This window comes from Cervus canadensis, chromosome 29 (assembly GCF_019320065.1).
Source record: "Cervus canadensis isolate Bull #8, Minnesota chromosome 29, ASM1932006v1, whole genome shotgun sequence".
Lineage (NCBI taxonomy): Eukaryota > Metazoa > Chordata > Mammalia > Artiodactyla > Cervidae > Cervus > Cervus canadensis.
In genome coordinates, this window is record NC_057414.1 from 17,236,700 (window position 1) to 17,263,571 (window position 26,872).

Below are 26,872 nucleotides of genomic sequence, written 5' to 3' on the forward strand. Positions count from 1 at the left end.
GTAAATTGGGGATAAAAATACCACAAAGAAGCAATTTTACCCAACATAATCCTCTTTGCTTATCAGTCTGTTAATTCAAGTATTTTAATTGGGAAATTGTGAGATAAATGATATACGGTCTATTAGTATTTTACTATGTTTAAAAAACCTACCTAATACTTAATGACTTAAAACTGACAAATATTTGTTATATTCTATATGATGTTTGAGTGATTTCTCTGGTCTCAGCCAGTTTGTTCGGACTGGGTGATCAAGGATGGCCTCATCCATATTTCTTGAATCTTACCTGGAATGACTGCAGTCTTTCTTCATTTGGTTACTCATCCTCAAGGAAGCCAGCTTTTTAAAAAAATATTTATTTATTTTTTATTGAAGGTCAGTTGCTTTACAGAATTTCGCTGTTTTCTGTCAAACCTCAACATGGATCAGCCATAGGTATACATATATCCCAGCTTTTTGCACATGTTCGCCTGGTGGCATTGGGTTCTCAGCAGTGAGAAAGGCAAGCCCCAGTGCATGTGTCTTTTTAAGGATCTCCCACTTTGATGTTTGCTAATGTTCCATTGGCCAAAGATAATCACATGGTCAAGTCCGGATTCATGGTGGGGCAGGACAGAAACAAACTTTACCTCTTGTTAGAGAGGAACAGCAGAGTCACACTGCATACAGACCTGCATTTGGGGAGGAATATTGTGATCATTTTTATAAATAATCTACCTCACACATTTTAATTTAAAATATTCATTCAGCTTTTGACATAGATTCAGGTCTTTTCTTTTGAGTATATTTCAGTTCATTGAATTCTGTATTCTCTTGCTTGTGTATTCTTCCTAATGAACCAGCTATGATTTCTAAGTTTTGTTTCCTTAGAACACAAGAACTTGAAGTCATTTGGAGAAATGACTGGAATGAGGAAGCCATACAGATTTTTAGAATCCTCCTCCACCCCATCTCTTAGTGTTTCTCTCACACCTAAGTCAATTGCAGCTCATTTTTTAAATGACCTTTTCTGTCTTCAACAAGATTTTCAAAACACTGATTTAGTTTCCTTGAAAATGACATACTTTAAAAAGAAAAAGAAAATGACATACTTTTTAAACTCAGACTTTACAGATTTTAGTAAAACTGAATTATACTGGACAGTTGTTAACAAATGGTACAACTGTTCTAAGCCATTTGGGTAGTAGGGATAACTGATTCTTGGTGACTGTACAGCTCACCTTATGGGCATCCTGGAGCAGGCCAAAACGTCTATGTCAGGTTCCCAGAGGGGATTAAGAACCTCAGTTTAGTGGAAGTGGTTTAAGAGCTTCTAATGTACCTGCCTAGTAGAGCTGTTGTGAAGATAAGCTGTGAAAATACCCTTAAAGTGCTTGAGACACTTCCTTAGCTCCTTTAAGTTCTCATTAATGTTAGTTGTTGTTCTCATCATCATCATGATTGCTTATGTTATTATTTTTATCACTGTTATTAAGTCCAAGGGAAGACCTTGGTATAAGGTGGAAATGGCATATGAAAGAATAAAAATGGTAGTCCCAGTACCATCAGGTAATACTAGAGGAGAGGCAGTGAAGGTGGAAAGGCATAATCGAACTAGGGAGTTAAGGACTTCCTGGTGGTGCAGTGGGTAAGAATCTGCCAGCCAGTGCAGGGGACACAGGTTTGATCCCTGGTCCGGGAAGATTCCGTAGGCTGCACAGAACTACTCAGCCTGTGTGTGTGCCACAACTGCTGAGCCCGTGTGCTGCAGCTGCTGAAGCCCCCGCGCCTAGAGCCTGTGCTCTACAACAAGAGAAGCCCCACACAGAAGCCCGAGTAGCACACTCACTGCAACTAGAGAAAGCCTGAGCGCAGCAACGAAGATCCAGTGCAGCCAAAAACAAAAAACCAGGAAGCTGTGGAGTGAAAAAAACTCATACAAGATAACCTAGAAAATGGAGCTCTGTGAAATCAGAGATTCAGGCAAGGAGCCTGGAGAAGTGGACGTGTTAATTAAGAATTGTAATTTCAGTATGTTTATTTGAAGCATGACAATTTAGAAGAAGGATTCTTAAATGCTGGTTCACAGACTGGTTGCTTGTTCCTGGGAAGCTTGTAAAAAAATGTCGAAGTTCTAACTTCTGAGTCTGGAGTGAGGCTCAGGAAGCTGTATTACTAAAGGCTGCAGCTCAGGTAGATTTGGATGCACAGCCAGGTTTGGGAACCTGTGCCATGAACACGTAGAGCACTGGAAGTCAAGAACCTTGGGCTGTAGTCCTGGGTCCAGAGAAGACTTGCTATGTGACTTGCGACTTGCTTGCGACTCCCTCAGACCTCTGTTGAGGGTCCAGGGAGGTGAGGTGTGTGAAGTGTTTTCGCCCTTGTGGAGCCCTCGGCACATGTCAGGGGGGATTACATTGGTTAGCAGCAGGTATTCTCTGTGTTCGACGCTGACCTCAGCAATCAAGGTTCCTCTCCCTGCGCTGCCCCTGCTCCATCCCTGGCAGCCAAGCCAGGGACTTGACCCACATGTCTACATTCCCTTCCAGCTGTCAGTCCTTTAACTGTGTTCTCTGCTTTGCAGACACCAAAGTACTATTTGATTGTGTGGATTCTCATGGATATTCTTTCTGCAATTTTCATTGTTGCCATACTTTATTTTCATTGGTAAGCATATATTTGTAATTTTATATGATTTTTCCCCAAAATAAAAATATAAATCATTTTATGGAAATTTGAAGGAAAACAGTTACATTCGTCCCATAATCCCATGTGGCAGGTCCTCAGGGAGACAGGGTTTTCTCATCGGAACCTCCGATTATTTCTCATGCTGCCTTCACACCCCTTCTCCTGCTTCTACCTGAGACCATATTCTAAGAATAAGGACTCTCACAGGCTTCCCTGGTGGCTCAGATAGTAAACAATCTGCCTACAATACAGGAGACCTGGATTTGACCCCTGGGTGGGGAAGATCCTCTGGAGAAGGGAATGACAATCCCTTCCAGTATTCTTGCTTGGAGAATTCCATGAACAGAGAAGCCTGGTGGGCTATAGTTCATGGTGTCACAGAGAGTCAGACATGACCGAGTGACTGACATAGCTAAAGCGTAATCAAAACCTGTTACTGCAGATCCCCTGTGGATCAGTTGGGAGAGGACTGGAGTTGAAGGCTGTTCAGAACAAGTGCTTCCCTTTTCCCACCTTCCACAGGATGGGACACAGTAGGGTGCTGTGTAAAGAGCAAGCTCACCCTCCAGGAAACCTGGCTTTTGGTCCTGGTTTTTCCCGTCGTTGCTGGGTGACCCTGGGGAAAATCACTGCCCGTTTCCAGACCATAGTTTTTGTATTTGTCTGAGAAAATGACATTTGAGAATTCTTGAGGGGAAAATGCTACAAGATTACAAAGTTCAGGGTGGGAGATGGAACATCTGGTAGAAGAATTTTTACCTAGAAGATACCATGGTCTTTAGATCGCATCATGCCCATTTTTTCCTCATTTGAGCTATCCTTTAAAAAGGAGGAAACTATAAACCCTCTGTTTAACATAGAATTTGATTGGATTAAGTTCTTTTCTGGCCACTGCCTTGAATTGTTGCCTATTTTGGATTAGATCCGTGAGGCTCATGGATACTCTGCTTCCTTCCAGGTGGAAAGAGAGCAAAAAAGAAAAATTACTCAACAGCACCAGCATTCACACAGGTAAAGTTAGAGGCCTAGCCCACTCTCATCATCCCTAACCATTGCCTCCAGGATTTAGGGCCTGCCTTAATGTTTCTGACAAGAGTCGAAGGAGGTCTGAAATTGGGGAGTGGGGATCACTGAGAAATTGGGATAAATAGGTTGGATACAGATTCTGGGGGCCCCTGGCATCAGGATTCATTGTGGACTTTTATCTTCTAAGTGTTGACACTCCTTGGAAGGTTTTGAAATGGATATTTTTTTGTTCACCAGTTCATATATTTATTCATCACATAGTTATTGAGTATCCACTTTGTGCCAAGCACTGTGAGAGAGATTGAAGGCACTGAAAGTTGTCTGTGGAGGGTGGATCAAGAGATGAGAGGACTGGCCCACAGAGAGTGGTGAGGAAGTAGGCAAAGGCATAGCAATTGATACCTTGGTATCATTGGGCCAGATGCCTAGGTATAAGACAGTGAGGCTGCCATGCTCATCAGGTCTGTGTGCTATAGGCGACTTTAATTGTGATATGTATGTTGGAAGGTTGAGGGAGAAAATTGTGGACGGGTATGCTGAAAAGAACATAGACTCTGCATATAAGCAATCAGGAGATGGCAAATGAATTTCAAACAAGACAGCAATATGCTTAGACTTTTGTGTAAAAGGATAGAATAGCAGAATAACTTATTACTCAACAGAACAACTCAAATGAAATGAAAAGAAATTAAATGAAATAAATGAAAAGAAATGGATTTTCATTCTGTGAAACTGAAGGTTCAAGCCAAGTTCACTCAAATCTTTTAAGGGACTGAGAGATCTCAAGTAACTGAGTTCTATGGATTTTTAGATCACTCTGCTAGCTGGTAAGAAGTATGAAGGCCATGTTCCAGTTCCCTTACGATTTTTAGTAGTTACATTAGTACACTAGGGCTATGAAAACAAAATACCACAGACTAGGGGGCTTAAATAACAGAAGTTGATTCTTCTTATAGTTCTGGAGGCTAGAGGTGAAAGATCAATGTGTCTGCAGGTTTGGTTTCTTCTGAGGCCTTTCTCTTTGGTTGCAGATAGCCCCTTTCTTGCTGTGTCCTCACACAGCCTTTCTTCTTTGCACACACTTCTACCCACCACTGCCCAGTGTCTCAGATTTTTTCTACTCTAGTCAGATTTGAATCAGGGCCCACCCCATTGGCCTCATTTTAGCTACCTCTTCAAAGGCCCACTTTCCATATATAGTCAGATTTTCAGGTACTGGAGATTATGGCTTCAACATATGAATGTGGGGCACAAAATTCAGCCTGTAACAATAATCCAGTGAAGAAATGGACAGAATATGGAATAGCTGAGGAATGCATGAATGAGAGAAGTTTTGAAGGAAAACTCTTAAAATCTGTTTAAATTGGGATAAAAGACATGTCTAAAATGCCTTATAAAAGTACACTTAACTTGACCTCAGCTTCACACCATGTTGAAATGATGATAAGGAAATAAGGTGAATAAGAAATAAATTGAAATTTTTCCCGTTTTTTATAGCATTTCTAGTTGCCCATTTAGAGAAACCAGTTTTTCCTGATCTAAGTAAATGTGTTGAAAAGCTGTTTGAGTACTTCCAAGAGACACTTCTAGGGCCTCACCCCAACTCCAAGAAGGGGTGGGGCCAAGTTCAGAATGAGAAAAGGTACAAAGATGACCAAAAAGAAGCCAAAACCACAGCCCAGATTCATGTAGGTTGAGGAGAAGAGAGCTTTGAACACTAAGCATAATTCACATCTTGTACCATGACCACCTCCGAGATGGGCATATACTGCTGCACCTAATGCTGCCTCCAGATGGCTTTCATCGCCTCCTGAGCTTTAGGATACATTTTTCAGCCCTTTAAAGAAGTTCATCGTTTGCCTTCTGTCTCATATAGTTTCTTATGAAAAGTCTTATAAAACATTTTCCATTTAAAAAATCATTGTTCATCTACTGGTAATATGTCATTTTTCTCTGGCTGCTTTTTTAGGTTGCTGCTTTTATTATTGGTTTTCAGTAATTTTATTATAGTTTATTTTGTTGTGTTTAAGTGTGTATATGAGTGAGTGTGTGTGTGTGTGTGTTCATCCTGCTTAGAGTTTTCTGAGATCCTTAGATCAGAGTATAATTTTATCAAATTGGATAAATTTTCAGTCTTTGGTTTTCAGAATTTTTTTGCCTCTACCTTCTTTCTTGGTTTCCTGTAAGTTAGCAAAATTCTGTTCATTTTTATTTTTAGCCTGTTTAATGTCTGTGCTTCATTTGGATAGATTATATTTCTGTATATATTAGGTTTTTATTGATACAGAACAAATTATCACAAATTTGGTAGCTCAGTACAACACAAATTTATCATCTCAGAGTTTGTGTGGGTCAGGAGTCTAAGCATGTGTTTGTCTGGTCCTCTTCATAGAGTCTCACCAGGCTAACATTGAGGAGTTCGCCTCGGCAGCAGTCTCATCTGAGACTTAGATTCTGCTTCCAAGATCACTGGTTATTGGCTGATATTAGTTCCTTAAAGTTGTGGGACTAAAGTGCCCCTGTTTTTGTGATTACTGTTGACTGGGGTTTTGATTTGAGTTTAGAAACCGTATCCAGTCCTGATCATTTTGTCCTCTCAAAATGTGGCAGATTTTTCTTCAATGCCAGCGGAGAATCTCTCTTTAGAGTAGGTGAATTCAGAGAAAAAAGGACAAAGGAAGGAAAAATAACATAAGAAACAAATAGGAGACAAGTTGAAACTTGGTCATCATTAATTCAACTACTTTGTTAATCTTTAAATATCAAAGAAACAAATACTCAAAAGTAGAGACCATGCAAGATAGGAAAAAAGCAAGACCCAACCATATGCTGTCTACAGAACTAATGTTTCAAATACAAAGGTTCAAATAGATTACAAAGTGAAAGGATGGGGCAGTGATATGCCATGCAAACAATAAATATAAAAAATATTTTCTGAAAAAATAAACTTTAAAGCTTGGAAAATTACTGGAAACAAAGATTTCATAATGATTAAAATGTCAGTATATCAGGGAAGACATTGTAGTTACAACTGCTTTCAGTTAGTAAAAGAGTTTCAGAACGTATTAGTCAACAACTGAAAGAGAGATCATAGTTGGAGATTTTAATATTTTTCACTTAATACTTAAAACACAAATTAAACACAAAAAATAAGAATGAATATAGAAATCTGAACACTTTCAGCCATCTTGACCTAACTGGCATATAACATTTTACCCAAGAACTACAGAATATACAGTATTTTCAAGTGTACCTGGCATATTTCTTCAAATAGAGTACATGACAATCCTTTCAACAGCCTGGGAGAGATAGCTGATTTACCTAATTCGTAGAAAGAAACAGAAAATCAAGGAAAATGAGGAGACAGAGGAATATAGTCCAATCAAATGAACAAGACAGAAACCTCAGAAAAATAACTAAATGAAACTGAGATAAGCAGTCTACCTGATGGGACTTCACTATGATGATCATAAATATGCTCATCAAACTCAGGAAAGGATAAACATAGTGAGAACTTTAACAGTGAGATAGAGAATATAGTACCAAAGAGAAGTTATGACTAAACTGAAAAATACACTAGAGGTGCTCAGCAGCAAAGTAGAGGAGGTGGAAAAACAAATGAGCGAGCTAAAAGATAAAATGGTGGGACTCCGTCAGACAGAGCAGTACAATGAAGGATTTTAAAAAGTGAAGATACCATATGTTGCCTTTAGGACAACATTGTGTGGAGTAACATTTGCATTGTATGGGTCACAGAAGGGTAAGAAAGAAAGGACCAGAAAAATTATTTTAAGAAATAGTGACTAAAAAATTTCCTAATCTGGGGAAGCAAACAGACCTCTGGGTCCAGGAAGCCCAAAGAGCTCCAAATAAGAGGAACCCAAAGAGACACACATAAGACACATTGCAACTAAAATGGTAGAAGTTAAGAATAAAGAGAATCCATAAAGCAGCAAGAGAAAAGTAACTCGGGGTAATAAAGGAGTGTCATGATATACTCGAAGTGCTCAAAGGAAAAACCTTCCCATCACAGACTCTACACAGCTAGTTTAACGTTCAGAATTAAGGAGAGATTAAGAGTTTTTGGGAAAAACAAAAGCTAAAGAAGTTTATTGCCCCAATACTTGTTCTACATGAAATATTAAAGGGACTTCTTTAAACTGAAAAGAAATGACACTAAATGGTAATAAGAAAACATGCAGTAATTACAATCTCACTGGAAAATGTACATATATAATAAAGGCAGGGGTTCAATCACCTATAAAGCAAGCATTAAGATTAAAAGACAAAAGTAGTAAAAATGATGTAAAATTTCAGTAATTAAGGAATGTGTAAAATAAAAAGATGTAGAAAGTGTCATCGATAGATGAATTTCAGAAGACTGAAATCTTACAGAATATATTCCATGACCACAGCAAAATTAAATTAGAGAAAAACATTAATATGACATCTATAAATACCCCTAGATTCCAGAAATTGGTGTATTTCTTAACACTGAGTTTAAAAAAAATAAATCATAAAGGAGGTTGATTGGAAAAGAAGTAAAACTCTCACTGTTTGCAGATGACATGATCCTCTACTTAGAAAACCCTAAAGACTCCACCAGAAAATTACTAGAGCTAATCACTGAATATAGTAAAGTTGCAGGATATAAAATTAACACACAGAAACCCCTTGCATTCCTATACACTAACAATGAGAAAACAGAAAGAGAAATTAAGGAAACAATTCCATTCACCATTGCAACGAAAAGAATAAAATATTTAGGAATATATCTACCTCAAGAAACAAAAGACCTATATATAGAAAACTATAAAACACTGGTGAAAGCCACTATGGAGAACAGTGTGGAGATTCCTTAATAAACTGGAAATAGAACTGCCATATGACCCAGGAGTCACTGCTGGGCACACACACCGAGGAAACCAGAATTGAAAGAGACACGTGTACCCCAGTGTTCATTGCAGCACTATTTATAATAGCCAGGACATGGAAGCCACCTAGATGTCCATCAGCAGATGAATGGATAAGAAAGCTGTGGTACTTATACACAATGGAATATTACTCAGCCATTAAAAAGAATATATTTGAGTCAGTTCTAATGAGGTGGATGAAACTGGAGCCTATTATACAGGGATTCCCAGGTGGCACAGATGGTAAAGCATCTGCCTGCAATGTGGGAGACCTGGGTTCTATCCCCATTGTTGGGAAGATCCCCTGGAGAAGGAAGTGGCAACCCACTCCAGTACTCTTGCCTAGAAAATTCCATGGATGGAGAAGCCTGGTGGGCTACAGTACATGGGTCACAAAGAGTCGGACACGACTGAGCGACTTCACATTATACAGAGTAAAGTATGCCAAAATAAAAACACCAATACAGTATACTAATGCATATATATGGAATTTAGAAAGATGGTAATGATAACCCTATATGCGAGACAGCAAAAGAGACACAGATGTATAGAACAGTCTTTTGAACTCTGTGGGAAGAGGCGAGGGTGGGATAATTTGAGAGAATAGCATTGAAACATGTATATTATCATATGTGAAACAGACCACCAGTCCATGTTCGTTACATGAGACAGGGTGCTCAGGGCTGGTGTACTGGGATGACTCAGAGGGATGGGATGGGGAAGGAGGTGGGAGGGGGGTTCAGGATGGGGAACACACATACACCCATGGCTGATTCATGTCAGTGTGTCTACTACAATATTGTAAAGTAAGTAGCTTCCAATTAAAATAAATAAATTTAAAAAAAGGAGGTTGGAAAATATTTTACAGGATAATGCATGTACAGTAGCAAAATTTTTGTAGTATAGCTGAAGCAGGACTTACAGGGAGATTTCTAAGTTTAAATCTTAGAAGAAATATTGGTTTAGTATTCATTGTTTCTACCTTAAAAATCTAGAAAAAAATAAAGTAAATATTTTCTAAGTAAAAGAAGGAGATAATAAAGACAGCAGGAATCAAAGACATAGAAAAGACACAAACAGAGAAAATAAAAAGTTGGTTTTGAGAAGATTAATAAAATTTATAAACTTGTAGTAAGATGAGAGAAAGATTGCCAATACGATAAATGATGGAGAAACACATTTGACAAAATTCAACATCCATTCATGATAAAAACTCTTACCAAAGTAGGTATAGAGGAAATATTTCTCAAGGTAATAAAAACCATTTATGACAAACCTGCAGCCAACACAATACTCAGTGGTGAAAAGCTTAAAGCCTTCCCTCTAAAATCTAGAACAAGACAAGGATGCCCACTCTCACCACTTCTATTCAACATACTATTGAAAGTCCTAGCCACAGCAATTAGATAAGAAAGAAAAAAATAGGTTTCTAAATTGGAAGAGGTAAAATGGTCATTTTACTATGATATGATACTATATATAGAAAACCCTAAAGACTCCATACAAAAACTATTAGAACTGATAAATGAATCCAACAAGGTGGCAGAATATAGGATTAACATACAGTAATCTGTTGTATTTATTTAAACTTAACAATGAAATATGAGAAAAGGAAAGTAAAAAAAAAATTTCTTTTAAAATTGTATAAAAAATACTTAGGAATAAACCTGACTGAGGAGGTGAAAGGCTTATATGCTGACAACTATAAGACATTGATAAAGGAAATTGAAAGTGATTCAAAAAATGGGAAGATATCCTATGCTGGATTGGAAAAACTAATATTGTTAAAATGGCAATACTCCCCAAAGCAGTTTACAGATTTAATGTGATTCTTATCAAATTACCCATGAAATTTTTCACAGAACTAAAATAATTCTAAAATTTTTATGGATCCATAAAAGACTCAAAATCACCAAAGCGATATTGAGGAAAAAGAACAAAAGTCAGGGACATAACCCTCCCAGATGTTGTACAACACTACAAGTCTGTAGTAATCAGAACATCATGATAATGGCATAAAAACAAACATATGGATCAATGGCACAGAATAGAGAGCTCAGAAATAAACCCATACACCTATAGGCAGTTAATCTTTGACAAAGGAGGCAACAGTATACAATGGAGAAAAGACAGTCTCTTCAGCAACTGGTGTTGGAAAAGCTGGACAGCCACATGTAAATCAATAAGGTTATAACACACGCTTTCACCATACACAAAAGTAAACCCAAAATGGCTTAAAGATTTAAAGACATAACACCATAAAAGTCTTAGAATATAGGCAAAACATTCTCTGACATAAATCATACCAATATTTTCTTATGTTAGTCTTTCAAGGGAAAGATAAAAGTAAAAATAAACAAATGGGACCTAATCAAACTCATAAGCTTTTCTATAGCAAAGGAAACCATAAACAAGTGAAAAGACAACCTACAGACTGCAAAATATGCAACCAAAAAGGGCTTAATTTTCAAAATATACAAATAGCATACAACTCAGTAACAAAAAAACAACTCAAGTGAAAAAGGGACAGAAGACCTAAATAGACATTTTTCCAAAGAACACATACAGATGGCCAATAGACACATGAAAAGATACTCAATACCACTTAATTATTAGAGAAAGGGAAATCAAAGCTACAATGAGGTATCACCTCAAACCCGTCAGAATGTCCATCATTAAAAAGTACAAATAACAGATGCTGGAGAGGGTGTCAAGAAAAGGAAACCCTCCTACATGGGTGGTAGGGAAGTAAATTGATGTACCCAGCATGGGAAACAGTATGGAGGTTCCTCAGAAAAATATAAGAGTTGTCATGTGATTTAGTAATCCCACCCCTGGGAATATGGACAGCATTCTGAACTGAAAAGATACATGCACCCCAGTGTTTATGGCAGCACTATTTACAACAGCCAAGACACAGAAGCAACTTAAATGTACATTGATAGGTGAATGGATAAAAATGTGATTTATAATGGAATACTACTCAGCAATGAAAAAGAATGAAATAATGATATTTGTAACAAAATGGATGGACCTAGAGATGATCATACTAAGTCAGAAAGAAAAAGACAAACACCATAAGATACCACTTATATATGGAATCTAAAATGTGAAACAAATTAACTTATATATGAAACAGAAACAGACTCAGAGACATAGAAAACAAAATGATGGTTACCGAAAGGAAAGGAAGGGGTCGGGGAAGGATAAATTAGAAATTTAGCAGATTAGCAGATACAAATTACTACAACAAGATCCTACTGTATAGCGTTGGGAACTGTTATTTCCTTTGCTAAACTGTCATGGAAAATAATTTGAAAAGAATAAATATATATGTATATATGCATAACTGAATCACTTTGCTGTATACCAGAAACTAACACAACATTGTGACTCAACTATACTTCAATTTTAAGAAATAATAAAGCAACAATACCAGCTCTTACCGCTTTCTTCTATTTGGCCTTGTACTGGATATCCTAGCCAGTTCAGTAAAATAATAATAGGCATAAAGGAAGAAACAAAACTCCTTAATTTGCATTTATTATTATATGAAAAATTTTAAGGAGTCAACTGAAAAACCTACTAGAACTAAAAAGTGAATTAAGCAATGTCTCAAACTCCAGCACCTTGATGAATTGAAGACCATAGGAAAGTGGGTAGGGAGAGAAATAGTTGAAAAAAATCTGAGATGATAACTGAGGAGCTGACATTTTAAAGATGACTAGAATTTTACCATGTGACTGGCAAATATTGGAGAAGTGACATTTGCGGAATCTGTGTTTTTGTCTTTTCTATCCCATAGAATCTGTGAGTACAAGCCTCCGAACAGGAGAAAGTCAGAGTCAAGAACCTTCATGTATATCCATAGATCCTGTCCCCCGAGTTACAGAAATTCCTTGGACTTACGCAGACCTCTCCCCAGCTTTAACCAAGAATGTAAGGAAATACCCATACTCTAGCTATGTTTCAGTAGTCCCCATGAAGAAAGCCAGCAAATCAAAGCAAGTCAGCAAAACCATCAAGACACCAGTGCGTGGCGAGGATGACATTAGACAACTGGTCCCCACCTTGAAGGCCTCTGAATCCATCCAAGCACCCATCTCGGATTCTGCCAGAGAGGCCACCTACCAATCTTCATCAGCCATGAAGGCGACTGGAATATTTTCCTCCATAGACGTCTCTCATCCTCAGAAACAAAGGCCCCCCAATACTAAATCTTCTGAGGAATCCCTTCCTGTTTTCACCACATCCAGCCCATCCTCCTCCACCTAAGCCTGTCTGCAAAGAATTAACCACAACTTGCTCCCTTCTTCCTCCTCTTTTCTGTACCTTAGGATGGTGACAGTGGAGAGGGGTCAGGCAATGAGTGCAGAAGAGCCGTTGAGGCTCTCAGGAAAACCGTTCTGGTCTCGCCTTTCTCTAAAGAGTGCATATCAAGGGGACAAACAAGGGGAAAATAGTTGTAATCTTGGAGCTGGAGCTGGTTGTTCTCTGGGTATTAGGTTTTATCTCATCTGTAGTGAGTATCAGCATGTAAATAAAGGCAACTCTCAGGAACTCAGAAGGTAAATGGTGTATTCTTTGGACCCCTCTGTGATCATTCAGGCTGACAAAGACTAGAGAATAAGTGCCAAAGTGTTACCATCCTGAGAATGAGAGGTGGCATAAGCGTGAGTCAGGGGCAAAGATCTTATCCCACACATGCATTCTGTCCTCTGGCATGAAGTTGGGTGCTTTATAATACCTTGTTCACTGATTCCCCAGTGGGGTGATGGGTATAACCCCACACCAACACAATGACTCTAGGTCTTGAGTCATCAGAGCCTCAGCAAGTGTCTAAAGCTTTATCAACCTGAAGAATCTGAAAACAGAAATACCTGGGATATACCAAGTGAAAGAAGTGCTGCAATGAGAAAAAAATGGAGTATTTTAAAATACATTACTATTCAAACACAGGCATAAGCTCAAGAACCTTGTCTTCTTGACTGACTCTAAGAGTAGGATAATGTCACTCCCTCAGATAAGATTTAATCTAGTATACATATACATAATCTAATCAAGATTATTGCATCAAGATTATCATGTTATTATCAAGTCAAGATAAATCTAGTTATTTATGTATATATAAATAATTGAATAATTATTTAAGATAAAGTGGAAGATCTATCACCAGACAGGAATCATTAATTGTCAAATGAACTCATCCCAACAGTAATAGTTCTTGGAATCCAGAGAAAAAGTGACATGTTTTGGGATTGGAAGAAGCCTAGGAAGAATTAGAACCGGAATTTGAAGATGGGTATGGTTTGGAAAAGGAGAGGAACAGAGAGTGCACATTGAGTAGACTAGACAACATTAGTCAAATAAAATTTTAATAACAATATTTTTGTTGGTTTTTAAGAAACTTGTGATAAAACATATTTACATAACAAAATTGATTACCGTTTTTAAGTATATGACTCAGTGGCATTAAGTACGTTCACATTGTTGTGTTGTGCAACCATCAATGGAACTTTTTCTTTTAGCTTTCTTTTGGTTTCCATTTGCATAGAATATCTTTTTCCATCTCTTCACTTTCAGGCTGTGACTGTCCTTAAAGTTGAAGTGAATATCTCTTATAGGCAGCATATAGTTAAGTCTTGTTTTTTTATTCATTCAGCCACTCTGTGTCTTTTTAGAAAATTTAGTTCAGTTACATTTAAAGCAATTTTTGATAGGTATGTGCTTTATACTAGTTGTTTTCTGCCTGTTTTGTAATTCTTTTTTCTGTTCCTTTCTTCTGTCTTTGTGGTTTGATGATTTTTTGTAGTGGCATGTTTAGATCCCTGTCTCTTTGTCTTTTGTGTCTAGTACAGGTTTTTGCCTTGTGATTACCATGAGGTTAAATAAAACATATTTTCAGCAGTCTATTTTAAGTTGATAATAATTTAAAATTGAACACTTTAAAGCTAAAGCTCTATGTTTTTACTTTACCCCCAATGATCTATGTTTCTGATGTCACAATTTACCTATTGGGTATCCATTAACAAGTATTGTAGTTATTTTTTTACTACTTTTGTCTTTTATCCTTCATACTAGAGATATAAGTGATTAACATATCACCATTACAACATTAGATTATTTTCAGATTTAACCATGTACTTACCTTTACTAGTGAGATTTACATTTTATATTTTACATATTTTCAATATTTAAAATAATGTAAATATTTTACATTAAATATTTTATATATTTTCCTGTTACTAGTTCGTGCCCCTTTGCTTCAGCCTAAGGAAATCCCTTTAACAGCTCCTGTAAGGCCAGTCAGGTGGTGCTGAATTCTTTCATCTTTCAGCTCTTGCTTGTCTGAAAAACCCTTTAACTCTCTTTCAATAACAAGGATTCCTCTGATGGATAGAGTGTTTGTCAATAGCTTTTTCCCCCAGCACTTTGAATATATTGTGCCACTCCCTTTTAGCCTACAAAGTTCCTGGTGAGAAATCTGCTGATTGCCTTTTGGGGATTCCCTTTTACATAACAAGTTGTTTTCTCTCGCTGATTTTAAGATTCTCTTCTTGTCTTTAATGCTTGATAATTAATTATAGTACATCTTGCTTGGTGTCTCTTTACATTCATCTTATTTGGACCTCTCTGGACTTCCTAGATCTAAATGTCTGTTTCCTTCTCCAGGTTAGGAATGTTTTCAGCTATCATTTTTTCAAAGAAGTTTTCTTTCTTTCACTCTCTCTTTTACTTCTGGAATTTCTACAATGTGCATATTGTTCCTCTTGATATAGGCCAATAAATCCATTAAACTATTTTCACTATTTTTGATTCTTTTTGTTTGTCTGGTTGGGTAAATTCCACTGTTCCATCTTCAAGTTCATTGATTGTTGCTTCTGGCTCGTCAAGTCTGTTGTTGAACCTCTCTGTTGAATTTTTCAGTTTAGTTACTGTATTTCTCTACTCTGTGATTTGTTTGGTGCTTTCTTATACTTTGTATTTCTTTGTTAAAATTCTCATTTTATTTATGCCTTGTTCTCCTGGTGATCATCTTTAGGACCATTATTTTGAACTCTTTATCAGATAAATCACTTATCTCCTTTTCGTTAAGGCCATGTTCTTTCATTTGGAAGATATTCCTCTATTTATTCTTTTTCCTTGGCTCTTTGTTGGTTTCTATGCATTAGATAAAACAGCTACCTCTCCCAGCCTTGAAGGAGTGGTATGGTGTAGAAACTGAACCTTATCCATCATCCCTGCCCTAGCTTACACGTTTTAGTTGGCAAAGATGTCTGCTTGGTTCATAGTGGCCCCAGAAGATGAGAGAGTTCCAAGTACTCTCAGTGTTCCAAAGGGGAGGATCTTAGTCAGCACTTTGATACAGGCTGATTGGAAGCCAGACCCTCAGGTAAAAACTTTTAAAGTATGCGAATATACCACTTTCAGGGGAAGACTGGGAGATGCATGTTTCTGTCTCTTCCCTTTGCACTGAGCAAAGGGGGACTGACAGTTGTGAGCTATTTGTTTCTTAGCTACCATCCCAGTGAACCTATGAACACAGCCCCACTGGCCACCGGAGCAAGGCTGTTGTGGGATGTATCCTCTGTGTGGCAGCCACGAAAGGCTGGGCACTTTATGTATGTACAAGCTCTTTTCTTGTAGAAACCTGTGATGTGGGGCAGGGCAGAGGGAAAGAGTAATGATGGCAATCACTGATCTCCCTGTTCTCTGGAGAGGATTACAGGCCCCTCCCCTTCATGGATCACAGTCTTATCATGGCATGGCTTGTGTAACTCAGTGAAGCTAAGAGCCCTGACAGGCAGGGCCTCCCAAGGCAGGAAAAGTGAAGAATTCCGACAAAACATGGTTCGCTGGAGGAGGAAATGGCAACCCACTCTAGTATTCTTGCTGTGACAACCCTATAAACTTTATCAAAAGGCAGAACAATGTGACACCAGAAGATCAGCCCCCTAGATCGGAAGGTGTCCAGAATGCTACTGGAGAAGAGTGGAGGGCAATTACTAATAGCTCCAGAAAGAATAAAGCAACTGGGCCAAAGCAGAAAGGACACTTAGTTGTGGATGTAGTAAAAGTAAAGTCTAACGCTATAAAGAACAACATTGCATAGGACTTGGAATGTTCAGTCCATGAATCACAGTAAATTGGATGTGGGCAAGCAAGAGATGCTGACTCTGAACAATGACATCTTAGGAATCAGTGAACTAAAATGGACAAGAATGAGCAGATTTAATTCAGATGACTATTATATCTACTGCTGTGGGCAAGAGTCCTTTAGAAGGAATGGAATATCCCTAACAGTCAACAAAAGATTTTGAAATGCGGTACTTGGCTGCAGTCTCAAAAGCAACAGAATGATCTCAGTTCATTTCCAAGGCCAGCCATTCACATCACAGAAATTCAAGTCTATGCCCCAACCGCTGAGGCTAAAGAAGCTGAAGTTGACCAGTTCTATGAAGACCTATAATACCTTCTAAAATAAACACCAAAAAAAGATGTCCTTTTCATCATAGGGGATTGGGATGCGAAAGTATGAAGTCTAGAGATACCTGGAGTAACAGGCAAGTTTCGCCTTGGAGTACAAAATGAAACAGGGCAAAGGCAAACAGCTTTGTCAAGAGACCACACTGGTCATAGTAAACATCCTTTTCCAACAACACATGAGATGACTCTATACATGGATATCACTGGCTGTTCAATACTGAAATCAGATTGATTATGTTCTTTGTAGCCAAAGATGGAGAAGCTCTATACAGTCAGCAAAAACAAGACATGGAGCTGACTGTGGCTCACATCATGAGCTCCTTGTGGCAAAATTCAGGCTTAAATTGAAGAAGGTAGGGAAAATCACTAGGCCATTCAAGTATAACCTAAATTAAGTCCCTTATACAGTGGAGATGATTAATAGATTCAAGGGATTCGATCTGGTAGATGGAGTGCCTGAAGAACTATGGATGGATGTTCGTAACATTGTATAGTAGTCAGTGACCAAAATCATCCCAAAGAATAAGAAATGCAAGAAGGCAAAGTGGTTGTCTGAGAAGGCTTTACAAATAGCTGAGGAAAAAAGAGAAGCAAAAGGCAGGGGAGAAAGGGAAAGATATATTAAATTGAATGCAGAGTTCCAGAGAATAGCAAGGAGAGATAAAAAGGCCTTCTTAAATGAAGAGTGCAAAGAAATAGAGGAAAACAATAGAATGGGAAAGACTAGAGAATCTTCAAGAAAATGGATCTATCAAGGCAACATTTCATGCAAAGATGGGTATGATAAAGGACATGAAATGGTAAGGACCCAACAGAAGAAGAGATTAAGGAGTGGCAGGAGTACACAGAACTCTACAGGAAAAGTCTTAATGACTCCGGATATGCATGATCGTGTGATCACTCACCTAGAGCCACACATCCTACAGTGTGAAATCAAGTGGGCCTTCGGAAGCATTACTGCAAACAAAGCTAGTGGAGGTGCCAGAATTCTAGTTGATCTATTTAAAATCCTCAAAGATGATGTTATTAAAGTGCAACTGTTAATATGTCAGCAAATTGGGAAAACTCAGCAGTGGCTGCAGGACTCAGTTCAGTTCAGTCACTCAGCTGTGTCTGACTTTTTACGACCCCATGGACTGCAGCATGCCAGGACTCCCTGTCCATCACCAACTCCCCGAGTTTACTGAAACTCATGTCCATAGAGTCGGTGATGCCATCCAACCATCTCATCCTCTGTCGTCCCCTTCTCCCACCTTCAATCTTTCCCAATGTCAAGGTCTTTTCCAATGAGTCAGCTCTTCGCATCAGGTGGCTAAAGTATTTGAGTTTCAGCTTCATCATCAGTCCTTCCAATGAATATTCAGGACTGATCTCCTTTAGGATGGACTGGTTGGATCTCCTTGCAGTCCAAGGGAATCTCAAGAGTCTTCTCCAACACCACAGTTCAAAAGCATCAATTCTTTGGTGGTCAGCTTTCTTTATAGTCCAACTCTCATATCCATACATGACTACTGGAAAAACCATAGCTTTGACTAGATGGACCTTTGTTGGCAAAGTGATGTCTCTGCTTTTTAATATGCTGTCTAGGTTGGTCATAACTTTCCTTCCAAGGAGCAAGCATCTTTTCATTTCATGGCTACAGTCACCATCTGCAGTGATTTTGGATCCCCAAAAAATAGACTGTCATCGTTTGCACTATTTCCCCATGTATTTGACATGAGGTGATGGGACTGGATACCATGATCTTAGTTTTCAGAATGTTGAGTTTTAAGCCAACTTTTTCACTCTCCTCTTTCACGTTTATCAAGAGGCTCTTTAGTTCTTCACTTTCTGCCATAAGGGTGGTGTCATCTGCATATCTGAGGTTATTGATACTTCTCCGAGCAATCTTGATTCCAGCTTGTGCTTCATCCAGCTCAGTGTTTCTCATGATGTACTCTGCATATAAGTTAAATAAGCAGGGTGTCAATATACAGCCTTGATGTATTCCTTTCCTGATTTGAAACCAGCCTGTTTTCCCATGTCCTGTTCTAACTGTTGCTTCTTGACCTGCATACAGATATCTCAGGAGGCAGGTCAGGTGATCTGGTATTCCCATCTCTTTCAGAATTGTCCACAGTTTCTGGTGATCCACACAGCTGAAGGCTTTGGCATAGTCAATAAAGCAGAAATAGATATTTTTCTGGAACTCTCTTGCTTTTTCAATGATCCAGCGGATATTGGCAATTTATCTCTGGTTCCTCTGCCTCTTCTAAATCCAGCTTGAACATCTGGAAGTTCTCGGTTCACATACTATTGAAACCTGACTTGGAGAATTTTGAGCATTACTTTACTAGTGTGTGAGATGAGTGCAATTGCGCAGTAGTTTGAACTTTCTTTGGCATTGCCTTTCTTTGGGATTGGAATGAAAACTGACCTTTTCCAGTCCTGTGGCCACTGCTGAGTTTTCCAAATTTGCTGGCATATTGAGTGCAGCACTTTCACAGAATCATGTTTTAGGATTTGAAATAGCTCAACTGGAATTCCTTCACCTCCACTAGCTTTGTTTGCAGTGATGCTTCCTAAGCCCACTTGAATTCACATTCCAGGATGTCTGGCTCTAGCTGAGTGATCACACCATCATGATTATCTGGAATGAGGATCTTTTTTGTATAGTTGTTCTGTGTATTCTTGCCACCTCTTCTTAATATCTTCTGCTTCTGTTAGGTCCATACCATTTCTGTCCTTTATTGTGCCCATCTTTGCAAGAAATATTCCCTTGGAACCTCTAATTTTCTTGAAGAGATCTCTAGTCTTTCCCATTCTATTGTTTTCCTCTATTTTTTTGGATGGATCACTGAGGAAGGCTTTCTTATCTCTCCTTGCTGTTCTTTAGAACTCTGCATTCATATGGGTATATCTTTCTTTTTCTCCTTTGTTTTTCACTTTTCTTCTTTTCACAGCTCTTTGAAAGCCCTCCTCAGACAGCCATTTTGCTTTTTTGCATTTCTTTTTCTTGGGGATGGTCTTGATCCCTGCCTCCTGTACAATGTCATGAACCTCTGCCCATAGTTCTTCAGGCACTCTCGCTGTAGGACTGGAAAAGGTCAGTTTTCATTCCAATCCCAAAGAAGGGCAGTGCCAAAGAGTGTTCACTATGGTACACTACGGTAATGCTGCTATACACATATATCTATTCACGTCCTTGCTTTTAATTCTTTTGAGTATATTTTTTTGAGTGTTTCATTGTGAAGATTTTCCCCTATGGTTTCTTCTAGGAGTTTTACGATTTTAGCACATACCTTGAGGTCTTTGATCCATTTTGAGTTCATTTTCATATGTGGTATAAAGTAAAGGTCCAACTCTTCTTTTGCATGTGGGTATCCAGTTTTCATAGAATGGTCTTAGTACTCTTGTCTAAAATAAATTGACCATGTTTCTGGATGTTCTCTCCTATTCCATTGGTGTATATGTCTGTATTATGTCAGTATCACAGTGTTCTGATTACTGTTGTTTTGTGGTAAGTTTTAAAATCTCGAAGTATGTAAGTCCTCCACATTTGTTCTTCTTTTTTAAGATTGTTTGCCTTCCCAGCTTCTGTGGCAATTGTATGAATTTTAATATTAAAAAATAGCATGAGAAACTTGATAGAGGTTGCATTGAATCTGTAAAGTACTTTGGGTAGCATTGTCCTCTCAACAGTATTAAATCTTCTGATTCATGAACATGAGGTACATTTCTTTATTTTAAATATCTTCTTTAATTACTTTCAGCAGCATTTTTTGGTCTTTTCAGTGTTCAGTACTTTCACTTCTTTTTGATTCCATTATAAGTGGATTTTTAAAAAATTTCCTTTTTAGATTGTTCATTATAAGTTCTCTCTAATCTGTTTTTATTACTTTCTTCATTTGTTTTATTTTCTTGAATTTGGACATTGCTATTTTCTATGCACTTACTAAATTTTTATCCTTTGTGTTTCTTGCTAGTAATCTTTTTCTTCATTTTTCATCAATCCCTTCAGTTTCTGTTTCACATTTTTCTATTACTTTCCCACATCCTCTCTGAGTTTTTGCTTCATGGTACTCTTTCAAGTATGTACTTGCTTGTGTGAAATTTTTATTTACTTCATGTTGGAATTTTACTTTGCTTCATGTCACAAATTTTAATATGCATTTTCTTGCCCAGAATTTATTATGACTGTTATTTTCTATTGGTCCTCAAGTATCCTTGTAAAAATAATTCAGTGTAATTTTTCTTATTTATAATAGAATGTATTGAACTTCATGGACCAATTAGCAGGGCAATTCTATGTGATAGAAGAGGAGAATCTTGGATATTTTCCACTTTTCTTAGTTTGAAAGTGCCTTTTCTTATTGCTCAAATTAAAGACAGTTTCTTTAATGTGTAGTGACCTTTTGGGAATCAGTATTCCCATGATCTTTCTATTCTGTCTGTTTCAGTAGCCTCCCTAATGTCAGTTGCCTCCTTACTTTTCTTTAAAACTGACTGCTGCCTACATAGAGTGCCACCACCTTCTAATATATTTCCCTCTCTTGCCATCACAAGCAGTCTTCTAAGACTTCCTTTAATACCCTCAACCTGGAAAACTCGTTTTCATTCCTTTTGTTGTTATTGTTGTTTATTCGATAAGTTGTGTCCAACTCTTCTGCGACCCCATGGACTGTAGCCCACCAGGCTCCTCTGTCCTTGGGATTTCCCAGGCAAGAATACTGGAGTGAGTTGCTGATTCCTTCTCCAGGGTATCTTCCCAACCTCGGGATTGAACCCATGTCTCCTGCATTGGTAGGTGGATTCTTTACCGTTGAGCCACCTAGGAAGCCCTTCTTTTTTTTTTTTTTAAAAGAATTAATTATTTTTAATGTTTAAAAATTTCCAGCTGTTCTGCATGGGTTGTGGAATCTTAGCTCCTTGACCAGGGATTGAAACTGGGCCCCTGCTCTCAGTAGTTTCTGTTCAACATGTTCTCCTTCTTAGGGTAAATCTTCATTGAAATTTTCCAGATGCCACCCACACAAAAGCCTCTCTGAATTTTTCACTTTTCTTCACAACTCTCCTTGTTCTCTTCTCAACACTAGAAGCTCCAGCACCAACTCTGTTGCTTTCTGGGCTTTACTTCCACACCTTTGCTTAACTTGAGGTTTGTATTCTTCCTTGTTCTTTTGTTTCATGGGGTGTTTCTGAGTGCTTTTTCTCTCCTTGTTGCTCTCTACAGTCATTAAGAGAATGTGTGGAGAGATGCACAACTAACCAGTATTATTCTGTAGAAATCCTCACTTGGATAATGTACCTCTCTTACTTGATTTATTAGCACTAGTTGATACCTTTTGAACTATCACCACTATCACTTCCTCAAAATAAACTGAGTGGTAAATAATTAGCCAACTTAAATCTCTTCCTCCTCTTCCCCTCCTAGTTTTGTACTGGCAAGATTTGTAATATTTACATTATACCTGTATTTGTTTTAGTCTTAAGACATCTTTTAGTTAAATAAATTCACTAAGACAATCATTTGCTGTAGTTTTCCTGTTTATTTCTTTTTGGCTGTAGTTCATGCTTTAATAGTCTCTTCAAGAAGAGCTCATGCATTTATGGTCAGCTAATCTACAACAGAGGAGGCAAGAATGTACATAATGGTGAGAAGATAGTCCATTCAATACGTGGTGCTGGGAAAACTGGGCAGTCACATGTAAACAGTGAAATTAGAATATTCCCTCACACCATGTACAAAAATAAACTCAACATATTTTAAAGACCTAAATGTAGGACGTGACACCATAAAGCTCCTAGAAGAGAACCTGACATAAATCATAGCGATATTTTCTTTGATCAGTCTCCCCAGACAAAAGAAATAAAAACAAAGGAATGGGACCCAGTCAAACTTAAAAGCTCTTGCACAGCAAAGGAAAACAGCAGCAACAAAAAGACAGCCTAAGGAATGGGAGAAAATACATGCAGATGATGTGACTGACAAGGGATTAATATCCAAAGTATACAGACAGCTCATAGAACTCAGTATAAAAAAATCCAGTCAAGAAATGGGCAGAAGATATAAGTAGACGTTTTTCCAAAAAGGACATACAGAAGGCCAACAGGCACATGAAAAGATGCTCAACATCACTACTTGTTAAGAAAGATGCCAATTAAAACCACAATGAGAGATCATCTCACACTGGTCAGAGTGACTGTCATCAAAAAGTCTACAAATAACAAATGTTGGAGAGGATGTAGAGAAAAGGGAACCCAGGTACATAGTTAGTAGGAAAGTAAATTGATGCAGCCATTATGGAATACAGTATGGAGGTTCCTTAAAAAAACTTAGGATAGAGATACCATATGATCAGCAGGTCCACTCCTGGGTGTATATCTGGAAAAAATGAAAACATTAGTTAAAAGAGATACCCAGTGTTCATAATAGCACTATTTATAATAGCCGAAGCATGGAAGCAACCCAGTGCCCATCAACAAATGATTAAGAAGATGTGGGATGTATGTATGTGTATGTGTATATTACTCAGCCATAAATGAGAATGAATTATTGCCATTTCTGGCAATGTGGATACACCTAGAGGATATTATGCTTAGTGAAATGTCAGAGAAGATAAATATTGTATAACTTATACGTGGAATCTAAAAAAAAAAATAGTACAAATGAATCTGTATACAAAACAGAAACAGACTCACAGACATAGAAAACAAGCTTATGATTACCGAAGGGGAGAGGGAGGAGGGGAGGGGCAAGTTACAGGTGTGGGATTAACAGGTACAAACAAGTCCTACAAAGTATGTTCTCTGACCATATGGAATTGAAGTAGAAACTAATAAAGATAAATGGAAAATCCTCAATATTTAGAAACTAACATACTTCTAAATAACCCACTGGACAAAGAAGGACAAACATTACCTGTCTGCCAGCAACAAGGATTTACTGTTTAGCACAGATGAATTATACCCCAAATCTTATAATAACACTTAGTGAAATATAATCTGCAAAAATACTGAATCACTACACTATACACCTGAAACTAATACAACATTGTAAATCAACTGTACTTCAGTCAACAGCTATCATTTCTCCACTGAATTACCTTTGTACATTTATGAAAAGTGATTTCTTTATTTGTGGGTCTGCTTCTGGACTCTCGATTTCTGTTTTATTCATCTGTTTATATTTATGCCAATATCATATTACCTAGATTACTGTAGCTGTATAGCAAGTCTTAAAATCAGATAATGTTTGTCCTTCTTTGTCCTGTGGATTATTTAGAAGTATGTTAGTTTCCAAATATTGAGGATTTTTCCAGGTGTCTTTATTAGCTTCTACTTTAATTCCATATGGTCAGAGAACATACTTTGTATGACTTAATCATTTTAAATTTATTATCACAATTTGAGGCCCCGAGTATGTTCTATCTTGGTAAGTTTTCCATGTGCATATGAAAAGAATATGTATTCTGTTATAATTGGGTAGACTGTTCTATAAATGTCAATTAGAAAAAGTTGGTTAATGGTGTTTTTCAAGTCTTCTATATCTTATTGATTTTGGCTCAGTTATTGAGAATGAAGTATTTAAATCTTTAAGTGTAATTGTAGTTTTGTTTATTTCTCTTTGCTGTCCTATTTGTGTCTGCTTTAAGTGTTTTGAAACTCATAGTTGCACAAATATTTGGAATTGTATATCTTCTTGATAAGATGATCTCTTTATTTGATTATGAAATTACTTCCATTATTCCTGGTGTTTGCTCTGAATTACTTGGTGTAATATTAACAGCAACTTCATCTTTCTTTTCAGTAGAGTTAATATGGTATATCTTTTTCTATCTTTTTACTTTTAATCTATATGTATTTTTATATCTAAAGTGAGTATCCTATAGACAGTATTGTGGGCTTACCTCTTTAGGTTATCATGTTTTTCATGATTTTAAACTATTGTTATGAACTCTTAATTTAAATAAGTTTTTTCTTTGTGTTTTATCCATTTAAAGAATTGTCTTGAGTATGAAGTAGGTCTGAATTCTCTAGCTCTCTATTACAGTTTTTTTTTTTTTATCAGTAAATTAGTTAAAAAAAAAAAAAACTTAACAAGCACCTAGTATGTGACAGACATTTTTCTGGTAAGGGAAGTATAGTGGCAAGGAAATCAAAGTCCTATCCCTCAAGAATCTAACAGTCTAGTGGCAAAATGTGTTCATTTTTTCTATATAAGTTAATTTAGAAGCAATTATAATAAAACGTACACACACACACAAATATATATATAATCTTTAAGCAAATATTAGTCCTTTCTTTCTTAGAGCTTCCTTGGTTAGCCTTACCCTCAAATAATGGACTTTTTTGTGCCAGGCAGAATTGAAGCTTGATATAAGCTTGCCCAAAATCTTAGGGGAGGAAGCTCAGAAGAATGAGCCTGAGGAGATGGGAATGATTGTAATGTTTAATAGGTAACTATGAGTTCACCACATAACAGACATAGATTGGGGTATTGTGACATTGAGGAATCTGTGCTTATGTCTTTTCTGTCTTCTACAGACATTCAAGAAACAGCCTCTAACATAGAAAAAGGGTCATTGGAAACCCTTGGACTCTGGCCATCTTCCAGCCAGTCTAGATCAAAAGAACCCTCAAATACCCAAGCTCCTTCTGTATCACAGCAGCCCCCGAGGAGGAAGCTGTCACACCATCAGGATCCTCCTAAGGGAAACATGCTACCAGGGGTTGCCAAGAACATCAGATCACCAATGTCCCCCAAGGGGAATGTCAAACCACCCGTGTCTCCCAAGGAGAAAATCAAGCCACCAGTGTCCACCAAGGGGGACATCAAACCACCAGCGCCACTCAAGGGGGAGGTCAAACCACCAGTGCACCCCAAGGGGGTGGTTAAACCACCAGCACCCCCCAAGATGGAAGCCAGACCACTAGCATCCCCCAAGAGAGAGGTCAAACCACCAGTGCCCCTCAAGGGGAAGGCCAAACCACCAGTGTTCTCCAAAGGGCAGGTCTAATCACCAGAGGCCCACAAGGGGGAGGTCGTAGCATCAGCATCCCCCAAGAAGACCATCAAACCAAGTTTGTACCTAAGTGATCATCAGACAGACACCTCCCCCACAACTGAAACATAATGACCCCCTACCACAAAGAGTCTAGACCCACAGAACCCATCAAAGACACCCCAACCCTGAAAATCAACCCTGAGACCCCTGTTGTTGAATTCTCCTCTGAGGGATCCTTTTACATAGTACATTCCTCCTCTGCTAGTGTGGCATCATTCCCGTACAGGATGTTCTTGGAGGAAATTTAGCCACAGTCACTTTCTCCTTCCTCTCTGTACCTCGGGTGACCTGATGGTAGAGAAAGGTCAACAGAGGAGTTCAGGAGAGCTAGGGAGACTCTCACAAAAACCATTCTGGTCTAGCCTTTCTATAAAGAATGCATTTCAAGGGGATGAGCAAATGGAAAATACTTGTTATCCTGGAGCTGGAGCTGGTTTCTCTCCGGGTGTCAGAGGATCTGTCTCATCCTAACCCTTCATTATATTCCCCACTAAAGGAGTGGCTGTGGTGAACATCAGCATGTAAATAAAGGCAGCCTCACAGGAACTGAAGAGGTAATTGATACAATCTTTGGGGCCCGCTGCTGTCACTCAGGCTGACAGGGTCAAGGGAGGAGTTCCAGAGTGATGCCGTCAAGAGTCAGAGAAGGAGAGGTGGCATGGGCATGAGCGGGGGCAAAGCTCTCAGCCCACTCACCGTCCTGTCGTACAGTGTGCGTGGGGTGCTTCCTCA

General features: G+C 38.1%; 1 protein-coding gene across 1 annotated transcript in view; it reads left to right on the plus strand.

Annotated features, from left to right (window-relative positions):
* Positions 1 to 26,568, plus strand: part of LOC122431392 (glycerophosphodiester phosphodiesterase domain-containing protein 4-like) — a 139,777-nt gene extending 113,209 nt beyond the window's left edge. The window contains exons 16-18 of the mRNA XM_043452690.1: positions 2,564 to 2,646; positions 3,626 to 3,678; positions 25,620 to 26,568. Coding sequence (XP_043308625.1) covers positions 2,564 to 2,646; positions 3,626 to 3,678; positions 25,620 to 26,092 — 609 coding nt within the window. The 3' untranslated portion in view covers positions 26,093 to 26,568. The remainder of the gene's footprint in view (positions 1 to 2,563; positions 2,647 to 3,625; positions 3,679 to 25,619) is intronic.
* Positions 26,569 to 26,872: the final 304 nt, after the last annotated feature.